Source organism: Molossus molossus, unplaced genomic scaffold (genome assembly GCF_014108415.1).
Source record: "Molossus molossus isolate mMolMol1 unplaced genomic scaffold, mMolMol1.p scaffold_m16_p_21, whole genome shotgun sequence".
In the NCBI taxonomy this organism is placed as follows: Eukaryota; Metazoa; Chordata; class Mammalia; order Chiroptera; family Molossidae; genus Molossus; species Molossus molossus.
Window position 1 is genome coordinate 5,842,307 of NW_023425357.1, and position 23,260 is coordinate 5,865,566.

A 23,260-nucleotide genomic window follows, 5' to 3' on the forward strand; every position below is an offset into this window, starting at 1 on the left:
GCCTGCGTTGTGGGACGGAGGAAGGGCAACCAGAGGCGGCGGAGGACTGAAAGGCAACCGCCAACAGAGAAGGCCAAGGTTGGGGGGCGGCGGAGAGAATGGCAGACTTCTGTCCTACTGTCAATAATAATAATTGTAAAGTTTCCCTTGAGCCCTTGGTCAGTCCTGCCTGAAGTCTGACCCCATCAGCCCTATTGCAGCAAGTCTGGGTTCTGCTCAGGCTGATCCCGTCGCCCCCAGGAGAAGGGGAAACCAGGTCACCGTGCCTCCCAAATCTGCCTTCCCAGATCTGAACCCCTAGAGGACAGCGAGCGGGGAGCATCTGCTCTCAGATGTCGGGAACAAGAAGACTCGCCTTTCTTCAATTCCGCTCCTCCCTCAGGCCCAAAGTCGGGGCCACGAGCCCTCACATCCCTTCTGTGGAGAAGTCCAGACTCCGGCCTCCTTTTCATTCAGACCCAGGGGTCTAAGTCCCAGGTCTCCTCCTACTCTCAGACCTAGGATTCAGCGTCTCCAGCCCCGTCCACTCCCAGACTCAGATGTCGGAGCCCCCAGGACTTTCTGTTTCAGAAACAGCAGTCACAGCACTGAGTCCTCTCCCTTGCCTCTGAACCCCGAGAATCCAGCCCCTCCTCCCTCAAGAACGTCCCTTCAGCCCCTCAGCCCGTCCTCACTCAAGCCCAGGGATGCTGGTTCAGGTGCGGGGGGGGGGGGGGGGGGGCGGGGGGGGCGGGGCAGGGGGCGGGGCTTCTCAGTTCAAAGGCTCCAGATTCCTCTTCCAGGCAGATAGCTGAAGTACAGGGGCCTCTTATTCCGGGTCCGAATTTGTAGGTGACCCAACCTTGGACCCTGTAAATTCTCCGAGGGTGGCATCTGGACCCCGGGCTTCAACTCCTTCAGGCCCAGGACTTTAACCTCACATCCCTTCCTCCTTCAACACCTAGGAGTCTGAGCCCCAGTCTCCTCTCCCCCAAGATACACGAGGAATCCAGGTTCTTAATTTCCTCCTCCCTGAAACCTAAATATCCAGACCCCCAGCGCCCTCTCTCTTCAGAGTCTGGAATCTGGGGCCCTGCTCCCTTCTAACTGAGACCTAAGAATCTGGGTCCCAGCCCCTTCCTCCTGCAGGACCCAGAAGAACATTCTGGATGCTCTGCTCCCTCCCCAATCCCAAGATCCTACAAGGATTTCAGGCTCCTCCCTCCTCTCTCAGCCCAGGGCTCTCCCTCCCCCAGGCCCCAGCATGGGATGCCCACCACCTGCTGCAGTGTGCACCTGGATGTTCCTGCTCTTGCTGTTGGCAGGCGAGAGGGCCGGAAGGCAGCGGTGGTGTCTGTGAGCCTGTGGTAGGGTGTGGGATGTGTAAAGTGTGCAACCACATGTGGGGGCTTCTGTGGACGGTCTTTCCCAGGGGCAGGTGGAGACATGGCACTGCTGGCAGCAGGTTGGAGTGTGCAAGGTCACACTGCAAATTTGCACGAGCACACTGAAAGTGTTAATAACGTTTTAAAGGGTAAAGGCAAAAACTTGCAAATGGCAGAAACTGTGGAAAAAATGTGTTGCTTGCATGACCTTTGCTCAGCCTTCTGTTGAGTATGGATTATCCGGATCATCTGCAAGGCCAGAACCACCCAACAGATTCGGAATGTGATACCAGACCAGTCCAACTGCAAAGGGGACAATGGGCCATGCAGAGTACGTCAGCAAGAGTGCCAGAAGCTAGAAGCAGAGTATATAACCTACACCCCAACTGTTATTCGGGGCTGACTCCCTTCTTGGACTCAGCCTGCCTGCGCCCAGGTGTTTGCAATAAAGTCGTTTTGCTCTACATTGGCCTTGTGTTGCGGAGTGATCTTCCACCAGTAAACCTTTGATGCATCAAGCCTGTGGGGCTGCTTGCTGAGGGGTGCAGATACACACGGGAGTGTAGAGCATGTGGACACATGTGGGAGCATGTGGAAGCATGCTCGGGTGTGGGACTCTCTGTGATGATTCACGGGCTTCAGTTATTATCATGGAAATTAGTTAGTTAATATTAATAAAGGAAACAAAGCAAAGGGAATTCACACCTTGTGAGCATGATCATCTGAGAAGCTTCACCAGGAAGCTACAGCTTCACACAGCATTGTTCCTCCAAAGGGATTAACACCCCTCCCTTCCTTCATCCCATGCTGGATTGTTGAGGGGAGAGGAGAGAGATGGGCACAGTGAAGTTGGGATGACAAGCACACAGTGAAAGTGCTTGCCTGTCAGTCTAACAATGTATTGGCCAGGGGTTAGGCTCCATCAGAAGTGCTTGGAATCTTGGAAAGTTACTTGGTTAGTTTGAAGAAGCTCCTGGTTAAAATCCCCACAGTTCCTTCGCTCTTGCTCTTTCTTGCTCCATGACCCGTGCTCTTCTGTGCATTTGCACATTCTCTCTCCACAGTCATGTGCCCTTAGCAGCTCCATGGTCCGTGGCCATGCAGATTTCACACGTAGGATGCTGGATGGGACAGTTCATTTATATGGAGCAGAAACTATGGGCAGCGGACTTTATTCTGGACCTGCTGAAAGCATGGTTATACCTTTTCCATGGCGGGATGTAGGGAAATAAATTGGAAATGCAAGGGTTTCTTTCCTCACCAACAAATATTATTCATCTTCCTGTGCTAGTCTCAGGACATTTTCTCACGCCGTCACAAGAACCCCCCTTCCACCGACAACACAATGAGTGTCCGTGTGGAGGCATGTGCTGGGCCAGGATCCCCATGTGTGCGCGTGTGTGGACATATGAAGAGGTAGGCTGAGAACTTGGCGTGTGTCTCTTTGAACCCGCATTGGTTTTCCTGCCCTCCCCCTCCTACACTGCCCCAGGGGGGGCAATCCAACCCTCTCCCTTCTGCTGCAGGAAACTACAGAGCACAGGAGTGAGTCCAAGGTGCTGGGGGGTCGGCATTTCCAGGCACATTTGCAACCTTGTTCCAGGGCTTCCAACTGCTATTTGGGGGACTCCTCATAGATGACAACTGGGTCATTACAGCAGCCCACTGTCAAAAAATCATGAGTGGCCCTGGCCAGAGCGGCTCAGTTGTTCCGGCATCATCCATACACCTAAACGTTGCCTGTTTGATTCCTGGTCAGGACACATGCGCAGGCTGTGGGCTTGATCCCCAGTAGGGGGCGTGCAGGAGACAGCAGATCAATGTCTCCCTCTCACATACACGTTTCTCTCTCTCTCCCTCCCCCTTCCTCTCTTTCTAAAATCAACAAAATATATTTAAACACACACACAAATGAGTGAATGACTGGAGAATGAGGTGACTGGGGCTTCACCTCAGGGAAGAGAGTGAGGAATCAGGCCTCTAAGAGAGTTGGTCTGAGAGAAGAGGAAGCTGCCCTCACATTGGTGTGTGATGTTGATCTCTCCTTCCTCCTACCCCCAGAGTGACTCCGGTGGCCCTCTGGTCTGTGATGAGACCTTGCAGGGCACCCTTTCCTGGGGTGTCTACCCCTGCGGCTCTGCTCAGCACCCAGCTGTCTACACACAGATCTGCAAATACACTTCCTGGATCGAGAAAACCATTCGCTCCAACTGACCCACCAGTCCCAAGACTCCTTCACCATCTGCCATCCTTCCTGTACAGTCGCTGGGCTCAGCCCTGGCCCCGTTCAAACCTCAGCCATCCACCCTTGCCAGCAAACACCTCTCCTCTTCCCTCCTCTCCCTGATGGAGTGCAGAAAGTGGGGCAAGTCCTGTTCACGAGGGGCCAGGAAGTCAGTGCTCACCCAGTTTATGAGAGAAGTTCTCAGTCCGCTAGTCCAGCTTCCTCTACCATTCTCTGCTGTGTGGCCTTGGCCAAGCTAGGAACCTCTCTGAGCTTTAGTTTCCTTCCCTGAAAAATGGAAACACAGAGTGCCTATCTCATCGATGTATTGTGGGGAGACTGATATAACGTGTGTGCGCACAGATCATTATGGTAATTCTCAGTAAAGCCTTACACAGTGGGTGGTGAGCTCTGACTAAATGTTATTTGGTGTCATGATCTGTGAACAGGTCCTGGTGACTACATGTGTGACTGTGTCCTGGGGAGAAAAGCACAGGAGTAGTCCCTAGTCCTACCCCCCACACCATCCCCATCTTCATTCCTCAGGGCTGATGGGAAAATCACATTGTCCACCCACCTCGGAAGTTGTATGAAGCACTGATGAACCACTTCCTCCTTCCCTCCCACTGTTTCCCACATCTGGGTCCACCCAACACCAGTTGGTCCTGTCCCAGCAGGAGCTGGGACGGCTCTGCGTCATCTGGTACCTTCTCTGCCTTCCAAGGGACCTCACTGTGCCTCCATTTCAGCCTCTAAGACCAGAGGAACTTTCCTCACCTCAGGTGTTAAGTTCATGCAAAGAAGCCCTCTGAAATTTAGGGGACATTTTCCTGTTTGTTTGTTAGATCCATCAGCAGCATGCCTTCACCAACCAAGAGCTGCAACCCCAGCTCCCCACGTCTTCATTCTCATCCCTCATCCAACCCCCATAACCCGGGACCAACTCCACCCCCACCCCCATCCCAAAATGTATTTGGCATTTTGCTCTGAAAATGTGGAAGAGGGGTTCATTTCCTCTCTCTGAAACTGTCTCCGTGTAAATATTCCAAATATGCTGGAGGGATGGGGTAGGGGGAGTTATACACAGAATCCAGGCAAAGCTAACAATTGTTCTTGCCTCCCCACTTAGCCTGAATTTTTGGAGAAGTAACTTAAGCTGACCATACGCACAATAGGAAATTTTCCATCCAGTTCAGGTTCTTGTTTTCCCCATTGAAACACCAACGTATTGAGCATGTATTATACAGCAGGCCCCACGCTGGGCTACAAGGTCCCTGCCCTCACACAATACTGGTGCACAGTCCCTTCCATTGACCCTTCCCCCACCCCCATTAGAACACCCAGGGAACATCGATGAAACATATCAGCTGAGTTTGTTATGCCAGGATCAGAACAAAGGTGGGTGGGGACTCAAAAACTCAGTTCATTTTTTAAGACAATTCACCAGTTTCTTCAGTCATGTCACAAGTGTTTATTGAACCCTGTCCTGCGTCAGTTCCTAGAGATGAATCAGACTGGGCCCTACCCTCAGAGAGCTGCTAGTCAGGTCAAGGAGACAGGTAAGCCTTGCATTCCTGGCATTCAGGTCTCCACGCAAAGGTCACCTCCTCAGTGATGCCCTCCAGGATTGCCCTGACTAAAGCCCCCCCCCCAACTGTGTCACCAATACATTGCTTTATTTCTTTTGCAGCACTTATTATAGCAGAAACACTTTCATTTATATGTTTACTCCACAATAATCTGTCCCCTTCCAAAGAGTCCATGAGAGCAGGGACTCTAATTTATTCACTGTGGTTTTCTCAGCACCTGGTACACTGACTGGCACACAGAAGCCACTCAATACATTGCTGACTTGAAAAATAACAAATTCGCCCTGGCTGGTTTGGCTTAGCGGTTAGAGCATCAGCCTGCGAACTAGAGAGTCCCAGGTTCGGTTCCTGCTAAGGGGATGTACCTTGGTTGCAGTTTGTTCCCAACCCTTGTTGGGGTCGTGCAACCACTTGATGTGTCTGTCTCACATCGATGTTTCTCTCTGTCTCTCTTCCTCCCACTCTCCCTCCCACTCTATCTAAAGATAAATGAAAAAAAAAAAAGTTCTGAGGTGAGGACAAAAAAATTATAATAATAAATTCTGCCCGGCCAGTGTGGCTCAGTGGATTGAGCATCATCCCTTGGACTGAGAGGTCCTGGTTCTATTCCAGGTCAGGGCATATGCCCAGGTTTTGGGCTCAACCCCCAGTAGGAGGTGTGCAAGAGATGGCCAGTCAATATTTCTCTCTCATATCAATGTTTCTATCTCTCTCTCTCTAAAAAATAAAAAATAAAAAAATTAAATCCTTTTTAAAAATTAATAACTTAAAAAAAATTCATCATTGTTATAACAGAAAGAGGTACCGTGTGTCCCAAGGAGGGACCAAGGACTCTTCCCGAAGGAGTCAGAAAAGTCTTCTCAGATGAGAAGGCATAGCATGGGGTTTTGAAGGATAAGTAGGAGTTCACCAGTTAGAGAGAAAATGTATTTCTATCACTTACTGTGTGACCTTGAAGAAATTACTTGAATGATCTACCTCAATTTCCCCACCTTGTTCCTGTGAAATTGAGATGGAAAAGACTCTTATGAGAAGTCAATGAGAATAAACAGAATAAACAGTCCACAAAGGTAGCTATTGAGATGGTCTTAAAGCAGTTAGTATGGCACATAGTGGGTATTCAGCCCTTGGTCTCAAGGCCTGCTTGTCTGGAGAGGGAGTAAGATGACTCCAGTCATGGGAGGCAGTGCAGGGCTCTGTAGGAGATGGACAGACAGGTTTTTGGAAATGTGCCAGATACTACCATGCTTCGGAAGAGTGAATTTACTAGCCCCCTACCACCCTGGTTACTATTATATAGATGGAGCAATGGGGAAAGGTCCAGTGATCTGATCAAGTTCATACAACAAATAATTGCCAGTATTGAAATTTGAACCCATGTAATTCAGGTCCAGAATTCATGCATCAAACTGCTGTACCATTGAGAGGATACATTCAAAGAGAGCCAGACCCAGCTTGTCAATCAGGCTTGTGGCAGGTGGAAGAGGTTGTGAGTGCTCAGGGGAGGAAAAGATGGAGTCTGCCTGGAGAAATCAGGGAAGACTTCTTGTAGGAGGGGGTATTTAGGTTGAGTCTTGAAGCATGAGTTTGAGTTCACCAGGAAAAGAAGGTTCTGGAGAAAGACATTCACTCATTCAATTAACATATTTTGAAGCTTCTCATGAACCCAGCCTGAACTGGGTGATTCTGGGGTCACAGAGATGAGTCAGACCTGGGCTTGGACCTTCCTGGGCTGCCCATCTGATGAGGGTGAAGGTGGGGAAGATGCAGACAAACTGGTGTGATGGGCCCTGGTTGGTGTGGGTCAGAGGTTAGTGTGTTGGCCCAGAGACCATAGGTTTGCAGGTTCGATTCCCAGTCAAGGGTATGTACCTGGGTTGCAGGTACGATTCCTGATCCTTGTCAGGGTCATGCGGGGGGCAACCAATTGATGTGTCTTGTTCACATTGATCTCTCTCTCTCTCTCTCTCTCTTTCTCTCTCTCTCATCTTCCTGTCTCTATTTCCCTATTATTCGTTCCTCTTTCCCTATTTCAACCACATCCTTTCTGCTTATCTAAGTCCTAGATCTTTCTTCCACCTCTGCCCTGATTTCTGTGCAGTGCTCCTGTACCTTGGTCTCAGCTCACCATAGCTTTATTCAAGATCAACTTGCTTCCACCCCAGGACCCCGCCTTAGAGATGTTTCTCCTCACCCTCTTCCTCCTTTAGGCCACAGAATATCCTTTATCTAGATCCTGCATCCAGAGGGCAAGGGGAATGAGGGTTCCTCCTCTTTCGAGACACCCAGGAAGATTCTATATCTTAGGACCCCTTTCCCCATTTAATCAACCCCCGGCCCAACAGGCAGTCAGCTCTTCCAGGCAGGGGTTTCCCAGCATGCCTCCGTCTCAAGACCTCCAGTCAAGGCCTCAGGGCTTCCTCCTCCCCCAGTGACATTTCTCAACCCCAATTAATCACAGGGTGGCCCCAGGGAGGAGGAAGGAGATGGCATGGCTTACCATAAAGAAGCAGGGATACCGGAGCCAGACTCCAGGACCCAGGCACCCAGAGGTCATGAAGCTGGGATTTGTCTGTGCTCTGCTTTCTCTCTTGGCAGGTGAGGCTCCTCGGTCCATCCTGCCCACCCCGCGGCCCCTCCATGGCCCCAGCCATCCCTGTATTTTACCCTTTGCACCCCCAATCTTTTGTTCTTGCCCTCTTGTGATCTCAGCATCTTTCTCCAGCCCTCCCAACTTGCCCTTTATTGACCCCTCTTCCTCCAACCTGCCCCCAGGGAGCAGCTGGGCAGATACCAGAGCCATCGGGGCTCAGGAATGCCACCCCAACTCCCAGCCCTGGCAGGCCGGCCTCTTCTACCGTACCCATCTCTTCTGCGGGGCGACCCTCATCAGTGACCGCTGGCTGCTCACAGCTGCCCACTGCTACAAGCCGTGAGTGACCACTCTGGGGAGGGGGCTGGAGTAAAGGGAGGTTGGGGGGGCAGGGACCTTTGGTAGAGGAGGAAGGGACCTCTAGGCAAGAAGGGCTGAGCCTCTGTTTCTGTCCCCAGAAGTTCAACTCAAAATTACAGAGAGTCAGCTTTTCCTAATTCTGAGTTTTAAATAATCTGGTTCTAAGGGTCTAAGATTTGAAATTTACACTCTTAGAATCCTAGACTCTGACCCAGGATAACCCAGAATTGTAGATCCCTAAATTCCTAGATCCACGAGATTCTACATTAGCCTCAGAGAATTCTAGAATCTTAGGAGACCAGAGCAACACTGCCAATGAAATATAACACTAACCGTGTAAGTTTACGTTTTCTAGTAGACATGTTGTAAAGGTAAAAGAAAAACAAAACCATTTTAGTTTTTATATAATTAAAATATTATTTTAACATATAATCAATGATTAACCACAAATGTCATAGTTTACTCTTTCTTATGTAAGCCTTTGAAAGCAGACATGTATTTTACACATATGACACATTTCAATTGGAACTAACCACAGCTCAATAGTGATACTGGATAGAGAAATCTTAGAGTCTTGGAATCTTAGATTGAGTATTCTGGCTACTTTCATTGAATACGGATGCTCATAGTCCTAGAATACTGTGATTTGTAAAACTCCAGAATATTGAACCAAGAAAATTCCAAAAGGTTATATCCATAAATGTCTAGAACTTGGTGGATTTAATATCCCAGAATGCTATCATTCCAGATTCCTAAAATCCCCAAAGTTTTCATTCAGAGAATTCTAGAGTTTTCAACTATTTGAATACTAGATTTTTAAGTAACCAAAATGATATATTTATAGAATTCTAGAATTATGACTTTCTCATCAGATTGTCCCCAAAATATTACAATTCTAGGCTCATTGGGTTCTAGATTTAATTCAGATAATTTTTCAATGCTAGAATTCTTTTATCAAAAAAAATCTAGAACAGTACAATCTTGGATTCATAACTTTCTAGAACCTGAATCTAATAGAATTCTAGGATTTGTGGATTCCTAGGGTGTTCGATCCTAGAATACTAGAGTCTAGACTCTGGGCCTGCTAATAGAATGCTAGAACCTACCTGAGGCTGAAATCCTGTCTGCATATGTCTGGAAAGGAACTGTCCACCCTGTTCTGATGTCCTTCCCTTCAGGAATGAAGCACAGGCATTGCTACAGGATGCTATGTGGGAATTTCCCATCATGCATTGCTCCATGATGGGGCCTCTTTCAACTCTATGTCTGCATACCAGGCTAGATTTCAGGCCCAAAGACAAAGAAGGAGAAACAAAGAGATATGGAAGTAGAAGGGATTAAGTGGTAAGAAGGAGTTGGGGTGGAGGAAGGGTTGATTTCCCAGATACAGAGCAGAGACAACACGGTGACAGAAAAGCACGGAGACAGAAATAACCTCATACTCCTCTAACCCGGAGTTCTCAGTCATTAGCCTGGTCCCTAATGTGAGAGGTCAGATGCTGGGAGGTGGACATGTCGACCTTCACAAGGTGTCCAGCTGTCCAGGGCATGGACCCAGAACAGAACAAGTAAACTAGAACTCTAGTGAGAAAGCTTGAGGTTAGCCCTCAGGAGGAAATGCATTGAGGGGACAGGACAGGACATGCCTGAGGCCACAGATGACCCCAAACTTGGGGATTTTCCATATCCCATCACCCTCCATACATACACACTGGAGCACACACAGAGCCACTCCCCACAGAAGCCACCAAACCTGTGGGGGAAGAGGTGGGGCTGTTTCTGTGTTGCAGGCAGAGCTTCCATTTGCCTACACAGTTCCAGGGGACCCAGGTCACCAACAAGTCACCAGGTGGGGCGAGGAAGAAGGTGGCTCAGTTGGAAGGATCTGGGAAAGAGCGTGAGCTTTTGGGGGAGACCTACAAAGGCAGAGGCAGGCAAAGGGATGAAGTGGGGAGCAGAGGCCCAGACAGGGTGTGTGCCTTGCTTAAAATCACACAGCACTCTTGGATCACACATATGATAGGTGCCCAGAGAGGATAGGTAGCTTGTGGAGAGCAACACCACACCCTGGTGGACACTCATCTTGACCCCTGAGGCTTGTTCCAGCAGGTATCTGTGGGTCCGTCTTGGAGAGCACCACCTCTGGAAATGGGAGGGGCCAGAGCAGCTGTTACGAGTCAAGGACTTCTTCCCCCACCCTAAGTTCAACCAGGACCTCAGTGCCCAAGACCACAATAATGACATCATGCTGATCCGTCTGCCCAGGAAAGCACGCCTGGGACCTGCTGTGCAGCCCCTCAACATCAGCCACACCTGTGTCTCCCCAGGCACCCAGTGCCTCATCTCAGGCTGGGGGGCCGTGTCCAGCCCCATGGGTACAGTCTTGCCCTTGACAGACTCCCTTATGTCTTATGCTGAGGATCTAAATCCCCCTCATTCTCTTTCTCTACCTTTTCATCTCTATCCTCTATCTATTGATCTATCTATCTATTCATCCATATATTCCATCAAATCTAAGATGCTATAAATTATAAGATGCATCATTATTTTACAGCCCACTGAGAACGGGGTGGGGTCCCATTGATACTTGTGTAACACCATTTACTGGAAGACACATCCTGACTTCAGGATGCTTAAATGTGAAAATATACATATCATAGAATCCAAATGTGTATGGCCCTCAGAGTCACAAACCTAGTAGCCAAATTTGGCTTCCCATATTAGTGCTGGTTTTCAAGGTGTCTTGAAAAAAAAAGTCTGAATTGCTGCTGCCATCATCCAAAATCTGGGAGATTTTATATAAATGCCAAGGTTCTCACTCACATTCCCAAAAGAGTGACCGATGTTGGATAGAGTGGAGGTGGCCTCCTGCAGACCAAGTCACAACAGGCCACCCACTTCTATTTACCCATCAAGCCCCTGGATGCATCTGAGTTTGCACCCATGCATTATACACATGGATATATGGATATTTATATCCATATCTGTCTCTATATGCTGTAATTCCCTCTATCTCTCGTATCTCTAAATCTTAATCTCTGTATCTGTGAGCATCTCTTTATAAATGTCACCTCCCCTTTAACTCGCAGCCTTCTCATTGGGTATCTCTGGGCCCGTTTCTATTTCTTCATGGCCTCCTCTGTGAATTTCTTTCCCCTTAAGAGGTCTCTAGCTCCTGCCACAGTTTCTATTTTTGTTTATGCAAATTATGTGTGTGTGTCTTGGGTCTTTGCATCTTTCTATTTTTCTCTCTTCCTCCCTCTCTCCATCTTCTCTTTCATGCTATGATTCTGTCTCTTCATCACTGTCTCTTATTTCTGTCCTGGAGGATCTTATGCTGTGGCTTCATGGGTCCTTGTCAAGAAATGGGAGGGGGGTGTGCTGAGTACTAATGGCCCAACTGCTGATCCCCTGTGACCTCCTTCCCCACAGTGGAGTACCCACTCACACTGCAGTGTGCCAACATCAGCATCCTGGAGCCTAGACTCTGCCGTCGAGCATACCCAGGCCAAATCTCCAAGCACATGCTCTGTGCCGGCCTGTGGGAAGGAGGTCGGGGTTCCTGCCAGGTGAGACCGGCTCTGAGGGTGGGGGGGAGGGTGGGTACCCTGCTGGCACACCTGGGTCCTGGGAGAGGATGGGACCAGCACCAGGATTTTTGGATCTAAAAAAGGAGGGAACTGGGGCCCAGACTCTAAGTCCTGGGGGAAGAGGGTGCTAGGAACCCAGAATGCTGGGTCCAGGTGAGAGGTGAAGGCTATGAGCTTTTACTCCTGGGTCTGAGGGAGGAGAGACTAGAGACTCAGACATCCGGGTGTCAGGGGAGTTAGAAACTGGGGGTCCCCGGGGAGGAAGGAAGTGGTCTGTGTAATGTCATAATTAGACTGGTCTAACAGTTTCTCTGCTCTTCTCTCATGCACAGGGTGACTCTGGGGGCCCGCTGGTTTGCCATGGGACTCTGGCTGGTGTGGTGTCTGGGGGTTCGGAGCCCTGCTCCAGACCACGGCGCCCTGCCGTCTATAGCAGCGTCTGCCACTACGTGCACTGGATCAGAAAGACGATGAAGGAAAACTGAGGCCTGGTGCCTTGGACGAGCACATGAAGAGGGTGGGCGCAGGGTACGGTGCTCCAGCCTCAGTGGTCTCCATCCTTGGCCTCAGCTGTCCTGGAGAAGCCTTCTGGATATTTAGGCTCCACCCCCTGGGGATGGAGCAGGGAGACACTTCTACCTCAGTGGCTCAGACTGTGCGTTCACCGAGAACTGGCGCTACCCAGGGGAACAGCATCACCTGGTGGCTCAGCCGCAGGCATGCACTCCACCAAACGGTCCCTCCCCTAGGAACTTTGCCCAATGAGACGTCCCCACTGGACTCCACCCCGTGTGTCCCCGCCTCCTCTGCAAGAGATGCAGCCCGGTGACGTCAGGGGCGCTATAGCCCCCCCCCCCCCTTGGAAGCAGGCAGGGTCTGGCTCCGCCCCTCGAGGCCCCACTTCAGGCCTGTTTTGGGTTTGAATTTGGCTCTGGACCTTCTGAGAGAAGTTGAGGGGAGGGTCTCGATTTCTTCAGATCCCATGGATGATTTTGCAATAAAAGTGGGGAGCCGTCTCTTCTTTCTGCCTGCGTTGTGGGACGGAGGAAGGGCAACCAGTGGGCGGTGGAGGGCTCATAAGGAACCGTCACCGCATTACAATTTCCCTTGAGCCCTTGGTCGGTCCTGCCTGAAGTCTGACCCCATCAGCCCTATTGCAGCAAGACTCCTGGGTTCTGCTCAGGCTGGTCCCGTCGCCCCCAGGGGAAGGAGAAACAAGGTCACTGTTCCTCCCAAACCTGCCTTCCCAGATCTGTACTTCTCAGGGGACAGCGGGCGGGACCCATCCGCCTTCAGACGTCCAGACCAAGACTCGCCTTTCTTCTATTCGGGGTTACTAGCAGCAACCCCCCTCCTCCCTCAGTCCCAAAGTCTGGGCCCCAAGTTCTCTCGTGCCTTGCATGTAGCAGTCCAAGGCCCCACCACCTCCTCATTCAGACCCAGGGGTCAAGAACTCCCGCTCCCTCCTTTTCTCAGACCCGGGATCCAGCAGCCCCAGCCCCGTCCACTCCCAGACCCAGATGCCCCAGTCCCTTCTGTTTCAGACCCAGCAGTCACAGCACTGAGTCCTCTCCCTTGCCTCTGAACCCCGAGAATCCAGCCCTTCCTCCCTCAAGAACGTCCCTTCAGCCCCTCAGCCCCTCCTCACTCAAGCCCAGGGATGCTGGTTCAGGTGCGGGAGGGGGCGGGGCAGGGGGCGGGGCTTCTCAGTTAAAAGGCTCCAGATTCCTGTACCAGGCAGATACCTGAAGTACTGGGGCCTCTTCCTCTGGGTCCGAATCAGTGGGTGATCCCGCCCCCTGGGCTCCGTATATTCTCAGAGGGTGGCATCTGGACCCGGGGCCCCTCCTCCTTCAGGTTCAGGACTAACCTCAGATCCCTTCCACCTTCAACACCCGGGAATCTGAGCCCCAGCCACCTCTTCCCCAAGATTTGGGAGGAATCTAGGATCCTAACTCCCTCTTCCCTGGGAACCTAAGCATCCAGACCCTCAGCACCCTCTCTTTTCAGACTCAAGAATCTGGGTCCCAGCCCTTTCCTCCTGCAGGACCCAGTAGAACATTCTGGATGCTCTGCTCCCTTCCCAATCCCAAGATCCTGCTAGGATTTCAGGCTCCTCCCTCCTCCTCTCTCAGCCCAGTGCTCTCCCTCCCCCAGGCCCCAGCATGGGATGCCCACCACCTGCTGCAGTGTGCACCTGGATGTTCCTGCTCTTGCTGTTGGAAGCCTGTGCAGGTGAGGAGGGTCGGAAGGCAGCGGCGGCGTGTGTGAGCCTGTGTGCATGCCGTGGTGGCTATGTGGGTGCATGTGGCTGGGTGTGGTATGCGTGGAGTATGCAATCGCATGTGAGGGCTTCTGTGGGCTGGCTTTTTCGGGGGCAGGTGGAGGCACGGCCCTGGTGGCTGCAGGTCAGAGTGTGCCAGGTCATGCTGCAAATTTGCACGAGCACACCAAGCCTGTGGGGCTGCTTGCTGAGGGGCACAGATACACATGGAAGTGTAGGAGCACATGGATGCATGTGGATACATGTGGACACATGTGGTAGCATGTGGAAACATGCTAAGGTGCATGACTGTGTGATGACTCATGGACTTCAATGAGTGTACAAGTGTATCCGTGTGGCAGCATGTGCAAGCCAGGACCCCCACATATGAGGGTGTGTGGACACATGAGAAGGCAGGCTGAGAACTTGGGGTGTGTCCCTTTGAACCCCACTACATTACTCCAGGGGTGGCAATCCGATTCTCTCCCTCCTGCTGCAGGACACTGGAGATCACAGGAGTCCAAGGTGCTGGGGGGTCAGGAGTGCAAGGCCCATTCACAACCTTGGCAGACAGCCTTATTCCAGGACAAACAGCTGATGTGTGGGGGTGTCCTCATAGGTGACCAGTGGGTCATCACAGCAGCCCACTGTAAAAAATCGTGAGTGGATGCCTGGGGCAGAGGTGGGCTGGGCCTGGGGACAGAGGACACTGTGGCTTCACCTCAGGAAAGAGAGAGCTGGGGACCAGGCCTCTAAGAGAGAAGGTCTGAGAGAAGAGGGAACTGGGGGCCTATACTCTGGGTCTGAGGGAGGAAGGGTTGGGGGCCTGGTCTCTGGGATATTAGGGAGCTATACTGATGGGTCTGGGTCCCAAATTAACTCCCATCATTACAGGAGGTACACAGTACACTTGGGAGACCATAGTCTGCAGAGTAAGGATGGGCCACAGCAAGAAAGGGCTGTGGCTCAGTCCATCCAACACCCCTGCTACAACCACGACAGCGATGACCACAACCACGATCTGATGCTCATTCGACTACGTAATCCAGCATCCCTAGGACCTACAGTGAAGCCCATCAACCTGACAAATCACTGTGCTCAAGCTGGCCAGAAGTGCACCATCTCAGGCTGGGGCACTGTGACCAGCCCCCAAGGTAGTTGGAGGGAAGGAGGAGCTGATTTGCCCAGTGGACCCCAAGCCATTGGCAAAACTTTACCACTAAACGGTGATAAGGAAGGGGAAGTGACTGTGGGATTGCGATTCACAAGGAGCCCATGTTAGGAACAGTGAAGGCCAGAACTTTACTAGGAGTGCTGGGAGAGAGAGCAGAGAAACACATTGTTAAGCAGGGCTCGGCAATATGGGTGGATGAATGGATGAATGGATAAATAAATACATCCCTCCTTTATGGTGGAGAGTACCACGCTCGGAGACCTTTGTTGTGCAGGATTTTATATCATCTCATTAATGGACGTGGGATACAAAGGATTTGCAGTGGCCCAAGAAAACAAAGTTCTCAGCCATTTCTTTCTCTTGAACCCAAAACTACTGGCTCCAGATTACTCACATTCCAGGCCCTTCCCGTCCCGGGACCTACTATCTAGGTTCCCAGCTCCCTTCTCATTCTGGACCCAAAACTCTGGACTTCCATTGCGGTCCTCCCTTTGGGACTTAGGAGACCAGGTGGCCCCTTGTCTGGCTTCACAGTGAAGAAATCGGTGCTCAGCCCAGAGAGGTGAAGTGATTCACCAGGAAGCAGCAAAGCCAGTATTCAGGTCCCTGCCTGTCTGACTCTCACTTCTAGGGAGACTGTGGGAGGCTGTGGAAATCCACTTGCTCGTGTATTGGGCAGATCCATGCAAACCATGGCTCTGTCGTTTTTCTCTGAACAAGTCCCTTCCCACCTCAGCCTCATCGTCCTCACCTGCAAAATGATAGACTTTGAAGCTCCTTAAGGACTCATGTTATATCTTTTTTTTTCTCTTCCCATTGGGTGTTCCTAGTGCTCAGGGTGGTGTCCAGTACATATTTGTTGAGTGATTATGCGGATGAGTGAATGATGGAATGAATGAATCCATCCCTCCTTCCAAAAGCTGTTGTGAAGATTAAATGAGATGTGAGCATGTAGCTTCTGACTTGTAAATGTTTTCCCCCTCAAGTCGGTTGCTTGAAGCCAAATAAGAAAGATGAATCCCACTTCCAGTCATTAATTCAACACTTACTTGTGAGGATCTTACAGGCCCCACATGACGTAGTGTGCGAGTCCCTTATAGAGTTGCATGCTGAGTGGGTGCAATAGACAGCAAACAAATACATATAAATGAAATAGGAGGTGGAGTTAAGGGTTATGATGAAATATCATGAATGGTAAGAGGATTAAGGAGTGATACAGGTACGGTGTTTTAATTAAGAGAGTCAGAGAAGGCTTCTAGGAGGAGGTGACAGTTGGAAGAAGTAGAATTTAGCTGATATTGAGAACCTGGTGTTTTCTGTGTATAGGAAGATTGGACAGGAGGGGACAGATGTGTCACAAAAGGGCACCTCCGAGTTCTCCAGTCCCCTGTTCTTAATTTGAAAATGATTCAGGGCAAGAAACAAAAGGTAGAGTGCAATGGTCCCACTCTAGGTAGAGAAAAGGAAACATCAGGGACCGTGGATTGGTTCAATATAGTGAGAAATGATGATATATCTGAGATATCTGTCAGAAACTTCCCTGTGCGGCTGCGGTGGCCCAGAAGGAAGGTCCGATCCAGACAAGGATGGCGGGAAAGGGCTGCTCTCTCTCTGGGAACTTACAACGTCTACCCCCTTAGCGAATTATCCTGACACCCTCAACTGTGCAGAAGTAGAAATCTTTCCCCGGAAGCGGTGTGAAGACGCCTACCCTGGGAAAATCACAGAGGCTATGATCTGTGCAGGGGACAGCAGCGGGGCTGACTCGTGCCAGGTGAGTGACTTCCTAACCAATCCGTTGGAAGGACTTCTGAACTAACCATTCTGAAACCCCTTTCTTTCCTCCTCCGTTACCCCCTGTAGGGGCTGGAGGCATGGCAGTCGGCGACCCCAGAGGGTTAGCAATTAGAGAGATTGTTCCCATCTCTGCAGGTCACACAGCACAGGGATCAGAGTAATGAAATAGTCACTGTCATTTCTATGAAAACCCCTGTCTGCAGGATGAGGTTCAGGGAGAGGGTAGTTAAAGGGGGCAAGAGGACATTTTCATGAGAAGAGAGTCTGAGGCTCGAGGGCACACAACCTCCTGCTTCTTTCTGAGTGTTAGTTCCTGACATTTGTGCTGACTCTGCCATTGGCCTGTTAGTCAACTACTTTGGTTTGGCACCTGACTCAGCTTCCCTAGCACAGCTGTTTGCTCTTGGGATTGGTTTCTTGGGGAGCAATGCTCTCTTCCCATCAGGAAGGGAATGGTGACTAGGACTCCAGTGCTCCATCAAAGATGACCCATCTCCAAGGTAATAAATCTTGGGATTTGCCATAGATACAATACTCTCTTTTCCATTGGCTGCAACTTCAGTCCTTGGGGCTCTTCCTGGCTTCCTTCCCTCCCTTTGCCAATTATTGGACTCGGAAAACGGTGCTCCAATGCGTTCGACCCCACTGGCCAGGAATGCAGAGATTCCATCAGTGATCCTGCCTTGAAATCAATTTCTCTGGATGGTTCATAGAGACAATGATTTCTTCCCACAGAGACGCCCACAGCTGTCCTGTGTGTGTCAGTGTGTGTGTGTGTGTGTGTGTGTGTGTGTGTGTCCACAAGAACATTGCTCCTTTCTCCTGTGTTTGGTAACTGGATTCAATGATCTGTTCACCAGAAGCCAGGAATGGAGAACACATCAGCTCAGTCCCTGATGTCTCCTCTCTAGATTGGGCCCTCCAGAGCATTCTTTTCTCTCATTGGTCAGGATTTCCCTCACCATCCTTAGACAATGTTTCTGTTCCCTTGTACGTGGAAGGCCCCACCCCTCTCTTTAGCCTCTCCCTGACCCTAGCCAACGGTTAACCAGGGGGCAATGCTCTTATCCCCAGTGGCTGGAGGGGACCAATCTTGGTACAGAGCTTGCTAAATGCTGGGTACAGCTGGGCACCTTAGGTGAAACTCCCCCTATCCCCTCCAGGGTGATTCCGGGGGCCCACTGGTGTGTGGTGGCGTTCTCCAAGGTATCACATCCTGGGGATCGGACCCCTGTGGGCAGCCCCAGAGACCTGGCGTCTACACCAACCTCTGCCGCTACCTGGACTGGATCAAGAAGACCATAGGCAGCAGGAGCTCAGCATAAGACAAGTTTTGGATCCCCCACAATAAACCCAAAACCACGGCCTGGCTCTTTGTCTTGCTTTGGTCCTGCTGGGAGAAGTGGAGGGACAGGATCTGTGCCCTGATGGGAGGCTTGACAGGTGGTCTCGAGGGACCAGGACCCCATGGCCACTCCAGCCATCACCACTGCCTGAAGAGAGACCCCCTTTTTCTGGAGGGACTTGGAGAAAGGGGAGGTTAATTTCAGGGGACAGAAGACATATAACTTTTCTAATATCCAATGGCCCGTCCTGTGAAAGAGATTTGGAAGAGTTTATGTTTCCTTTTCGTGAGCAGCTAAAGTGTTTTTGACCTTTGGGGGGAGATTCTTCTTCACTAATTGTTAAAATTTTGAGGTATGCAGAGTAGGGTGCAGGAATGTCATTGACTGGACATATGCACTCATAAACACCCATAAAACCACCACCCAGGTGAAGAAATAGGACATTAACAGCCCTCAGATTTCTGAGAGACCAATTTTTCTTTTCTGTCAGGAGAAAAGCAATCTTTCTTACAGCTTAGAGTGCAACTGCTGTGGCAGAAGTAACTGAGGCACGTCATTGCTGGTGTCCAAGTTGAAGTATGGAGAAGAGGAAATTTGGGGTAGTTCTTGGGAAAGATGTGCATGGTGCGGGTAGTTGTTGTGAGGCTACAAATACATCGCAACAAGGTGGAGACTGGCTCCCCTCTGTGTATCTTCGTGCTTCTTCAGTATGTGCTATGACTTTCTTGCTAATTCATTCATTTGATGTTACTACTCTACTTTACTGCTTCTGCATTTTCAGAGTATCTGCTCCCTCATGCCCTCTTCCATTTCTCTCTCTACTTCAAATCTTTCAACTTCACCTTCAACCATCACATTCTCCCAGGGTTTTTTAAAACTAATTAATTTTTTAGAGAGAGAGAGAAATATAATTTGTTGCTCCATTTATTTATTTATACACTCATTGGTTGATTCTCATACGTGCCCTGATTGGGGATCGAACCCACAACCTTGGCATAGGGGGAGGACACTCTAACCAACTGAGCCACACCAGCCAGGGCTCCCAGCATTTCTCAGATCATATTTTCATGAAATAAAATCCAATTGGCCCAACTCAACTTTTCTCCTTCAGCCACATCATAGGTCATTGAATAACCAATGATTTGGGTGCATTCTGGTCAGGTGACCAACTCTATCTGATCAGTAGGTATTTGGAGCCACCTTCTAGGGTTGCAAGATGCATTGCATGCATCAGCCTCTCTGACACGCCATAAAAGGCCCCCAATACCAGAAATCTGGAGGAAGTCTTTCATGCCGAACACTAAATCCCCGGTGCCAGGGATGCATGTCTGGAGGGGCTACCCAAGGGTCATCTCAACATAAAGAGCCAAGATTTGGAAGCAGCCCAAGTGCTCATCAGTAGATGAGTGGATAAAAAAGCTGTGGTAAATTTACACAACGGAATAGTACTCTGCAGTAAAAAAGGGAAATGGTTCCCTTTGTGACAGCATGGATGGGACTGGAGAGCATTATGCTAAGTGAAATAAGCCAGTCATAGAATAACAAATATGTACCATATGATTTCACTTCTATGTGGAATCAAATGAACAAAATAAACTAATACAGACTTATGGATACAGAGAACAGACTGACAGCTGTCAGAGGGGGCTGAGTGACAGGATTAAGCAAAGAAAAAAAAACCCAAAAAACTCATGAACTCAAATAACAGTATGGTGACTGCCAGAGGGAAGAGAGGGTGGGGGGAGGTAGAAGAAGGTAAAGGGGGGAATAAATAGTGATGGAAGGAGATTTGACTTGGAATGCTAAACACATGATACAATAAATAGATGATGTATTGTAGAACTGTATACCTGAAACCTATATAATTTTATTAACCAATGTCACCCCATAAATTCAATTAAAAAATTGTCACGTAATGTTTATGGTGGAAAGCTTCAAACCTATGTGAAACAGAGAGGATTGTATAATGAACCCTCATCTACCACCATCCAACTTAACAATGAACAATGCAAAACTAATTCTTCTTTCACTCATACTCCCACACACTTCTCTAATGCTGAAATATTTTTTTCTAAAATATGTTTTTATTGATTTTTTTAGAGAGAGAGGAAGGGAGAGAGAGAGAGAGAAACATTGATGTGAGAGAGAAACATCAATCGGCTGCTTCCTGCACGCCCCCTACTGGGGATTGAGCCTGAAACCCGGCATGTGCTCTGACAGGGAATCAAATTGGGATCTCTCAGTCCACGGGATGCCACTCAATTTACTGAATCCACTAAGCCACACCAGCCGGGACCTTCTTAAATATTTCACTATGCATTGCTGAAACAGACTACAGCTGGTGGGCCAAATCCCACGAGCTAAAAATAGACTTGTATGACAAAAATGTGTAGTAAACTGTTATTACTATATTTTGAATAATGTCAATTTAAAATGTGGGTGGAACAGAAAGATATTAACCAAATAACTTTATAGCTATAGCTATAGCCCAGGAACCTAGACAGTAGTGTGGTAAAGGCCTGGGGAGGGGCAGGGGCAGGGCCTGGTGGAAGGGGGGAAATGAGGGACATTTGTAATACTGTCAACAATAAATAAAACTTATATAAAACAGCAATAAAGCTTTTAAAATTAGCCCTGGTGAGCCTTTTTTTGTCTTGAAATTCATATATTTGAACATGAAATAAATAAATTCATATATTTATTTTCCACTGGACCTGTGAATTAGATTATTGGTCCTGCCCCTGGTTTCCAGGACTACCCTGTGCCCTCTCCCTGGGTAAGGTCATACTTTAATTTTCAGGAGAGAATGAACCTTCTCCCAATGGCCTGGCAAAGGGTCATTCAAGATGGAAAACAAATGAAGCTCTGATTTCTGGGAAGTCCCGCCCCCCCCAGGAAGTCCTGCCCCCTCGCTGTGATTGGTCCCATTGGCGGGGCTCAAGCCAATGTCTTTTAAAAACCTGATTGTTCTCCACATGGTAGTATTAATTCCTATTCTCCCATTGGTCCACAGACACAATGAGTCTTTTCCCATTGGCCAGGATGGAAGACTGAGTTCTGTCAGGGCAAAAACTTGGTAACTGCTAAGTGTGTGAGACCTCAGTGCTGATTTTTCTGAAGCCAAAGCTAATATATCTCCCCTCCAGGGTGCTGGAGGGGAGCACTGATGTGCAGAGGCTCCCTGCAAGGCCAGAGTCCTCAGTACATTTTTCTTAATACCCATCCATGGACCTAATATCTGCACTCACATATGCAAACACTGAGAATGGGTATATGAAACCATGGAAAATAATTCCTAATATCTCCCGACTCCCATCTCTCCAACCCCACAACCCGAACTGGAAATGTACAGAAATAAAAACATCAATATCCTATGGTCAATTTTACTTTACCATTTTTCAAAGTCATATGAAAACCTTAACAATATGCCAGGTGTGCCCTGGCTAGTTTTGCTCAGTGGTTAGAGCGTCAGCCCACGGACCAGAGAGTCCTGGGTTCGGTTCCCGCTAAGGGCAAGAACCTCGGTGGCAGTTTGTCCCCTCCCCGGTTGAGGTCATGTGGTGGTGACCAATCGATGTGCCTCTCTCACATCGATGTTTCTCTCTCTCTCTCCCTCCCGCTCTATCTGAAGATAAATGCAAAATAAATAAATAAATAAACTTCAATTTGTTAAAACACACACACAATAAAAAAAAAAAAACAGTCAAATTAAAAAGAATCACAAAAACATCAGTGCTGGTAAAGTTGCATGGAGACCAGCAGCGCCCACCACTGGAACTAAATTGGAACAATTTTTATAGATGCTGTTTGAACAAGGTGAATCCAAAGCTTTATTCACCACTTTTGACTCAAAAATGCCAGTACCTCTGAAATGTGGGCAAGGTTTGAATTCATCACATTATTTGTCATAGAAAGCGAGTGGAAACACAGAACATGTACCACATTATTGCACCTGGGCTCTAGACTAGGTTGGGATGAAACCATGTCCAGCTCTGTGCAGAGTGGCCCTCTTCTAGCACACCTGCCCTATTCCAACTCTTAGGGTCCTGAAGTTCAGGTGAATCCAGCTCTGGGGCTACCCTACCAGGTCAGGGGTTTGACCCCAGCACGTTCTAGCCCCACCATCCTCGGTGCCAGCTACCAAGGGAAGGAGCAGGTACTGGTGCTGAGGGGCAGCAGCAGCGGTCAAGGACCTGCACAACTCAGGAATGTGCTGTGTCCCTGGTCCTTCAATGTGACCAATCTTCTTGCCCTCAGCCCCTCTCAGGGGTGGCCTAGACCTTACACCCTAAATCTAAACATCCTGTGGGAACTTTTTTTTTTTATCCTCACCTGAGGATATTTTTCCATTTTTTGTACAGATAGAGTGGGAGGGAGAGAGAAGAAGGGAGAGAGAGAGAGAAACATCGATGTGAAGGAACACATCGAGTGGCTGCCACCCGCACGACCAACCAGGGCCGGGGACAAACTGCAACCGAAGTACATGCCCTTAGTGGGAACCGAACCCGGGTCTCTCCGGACCACAGGCCGACGCTCTAACCGCTGAGCCAAACTGGCCAGGGCCTGTGGGAACTTTTTTAGGCTGAATCCCAGCTGTGTCTTTGAGCCTGAACCCAACACGAACTGTATAATAGAGTAAGAATAACAAACAAGGCTTTCCTAACTCCACCTACTAAATGCTTACAGTTTCGCTTAGTCTGTATCTCATATTATATTCTGATTTCTATACATACTATGTATTTTTAACACAAATGTCTGTACTAACCATTATCTAATGTAACCTTTGATTTACTCTATAGAATATCCTGAACAATTGTTCTTCTTAGTACATTTAGATCATTTCTCCTTCCTTTATATTATTGTATAATATTCTACACTATAGTTTCATTCTGATTTATGTGATCTGCTGCACATTGAAGAACATGTGAATTGTTTTCATCATAATAGTGGTGGGATGAAT

The 23,260-nt window shown here is 49.1% G+C and overlaps 2 protein-coding genes across 2 annotated transcripts; both read left to right on the forward strand.

Moving 5' to 3' along the window:
- Window positions 1-7,663: 7,663 nt before the first annotated feature.
- On the forward strand, window positions 7,664-12,205 carry LOC118638348 (kallikrein-9-like). The gene is made up of 5 exons (XM_036274096.1): window positions 7,664-7,775; window positions 7,953-8,109; window positions 10,240-10,505; window positions 11,563-11,699; window positions 12,053-12,205. The coding sequence occupies exons 1-5, from the start codon at window positions 7,664-7,666 to the stop codon at window positions 12,203-12,205; spliced, it is 825 nt and encodes a 274-aa protein (XP_036129989.1).
- Window positions 12,206-13,885: 1,680 nt separating this feature from the next.
- Window positions 13,886-18,279, forward strand: KLK8 (kallikrein related peptidase 8). The gene is made up of 5 exons (XM_036274101.1): window positions 13,886-13,955; window positions 14,483-14,642; window positions 14,878-15,137; window positions 16,798-16,931; window positions 18,118-18,279. Exons 1-5 carry the CDS (start codon window positions 13,886-13,888, stop codon window positions 18,277-18,279), a joined length of 786 nt encoding a protein of 261 aa, XP_036129994.1.
- The last annotated feature ends 4,981 nt before the right edge of the window (window positions 18,280-23,260 follow it).

Coding starts and splice junctions, on each gene's coding strand:
- LOC118638348 (XM_036274096.1), top strand. CDS start 7,664: ATGGCATGGCTTACCATAAAGAAGCAGGGATACCGGAGCCAGACTCCA. Junction 10,506..11,562: donor GGCCGTGTCCAGCCCCATGG/GTACAGTCTTGC, acceptor CCTTCCCCACAG/TGGAGTACCCACTCACACTG. Junction 11,700..12,052: donor GAGGTCGGGGTTCCTGCCAG/GTGAGACCGGCT, acceptor TCTCATGCACAG/GGTGACTCTGGGGGCCCGCT.
- KLK8 (XM_036274101.1), top strand. CDS start 13,886: ATGGGATGCCCACCACCTGCTGCAGTGTGCACCTGGATGTTCCTGCTC. Junction 13,956..14,482: donor GCTGTTGGAAGCCTGTGCAG/GTGAGGAGGGTC, acceptor CTCCTGCTGCAG/GACACTGGAGATCACAGGAG. Junction 15,138..16,797: donor CACTGTGACCAGCCCCCAAG/GTAGTTGGAGGG, acceptor CTACCCCCTTAG/CGAATTATCCTGACACCCTC.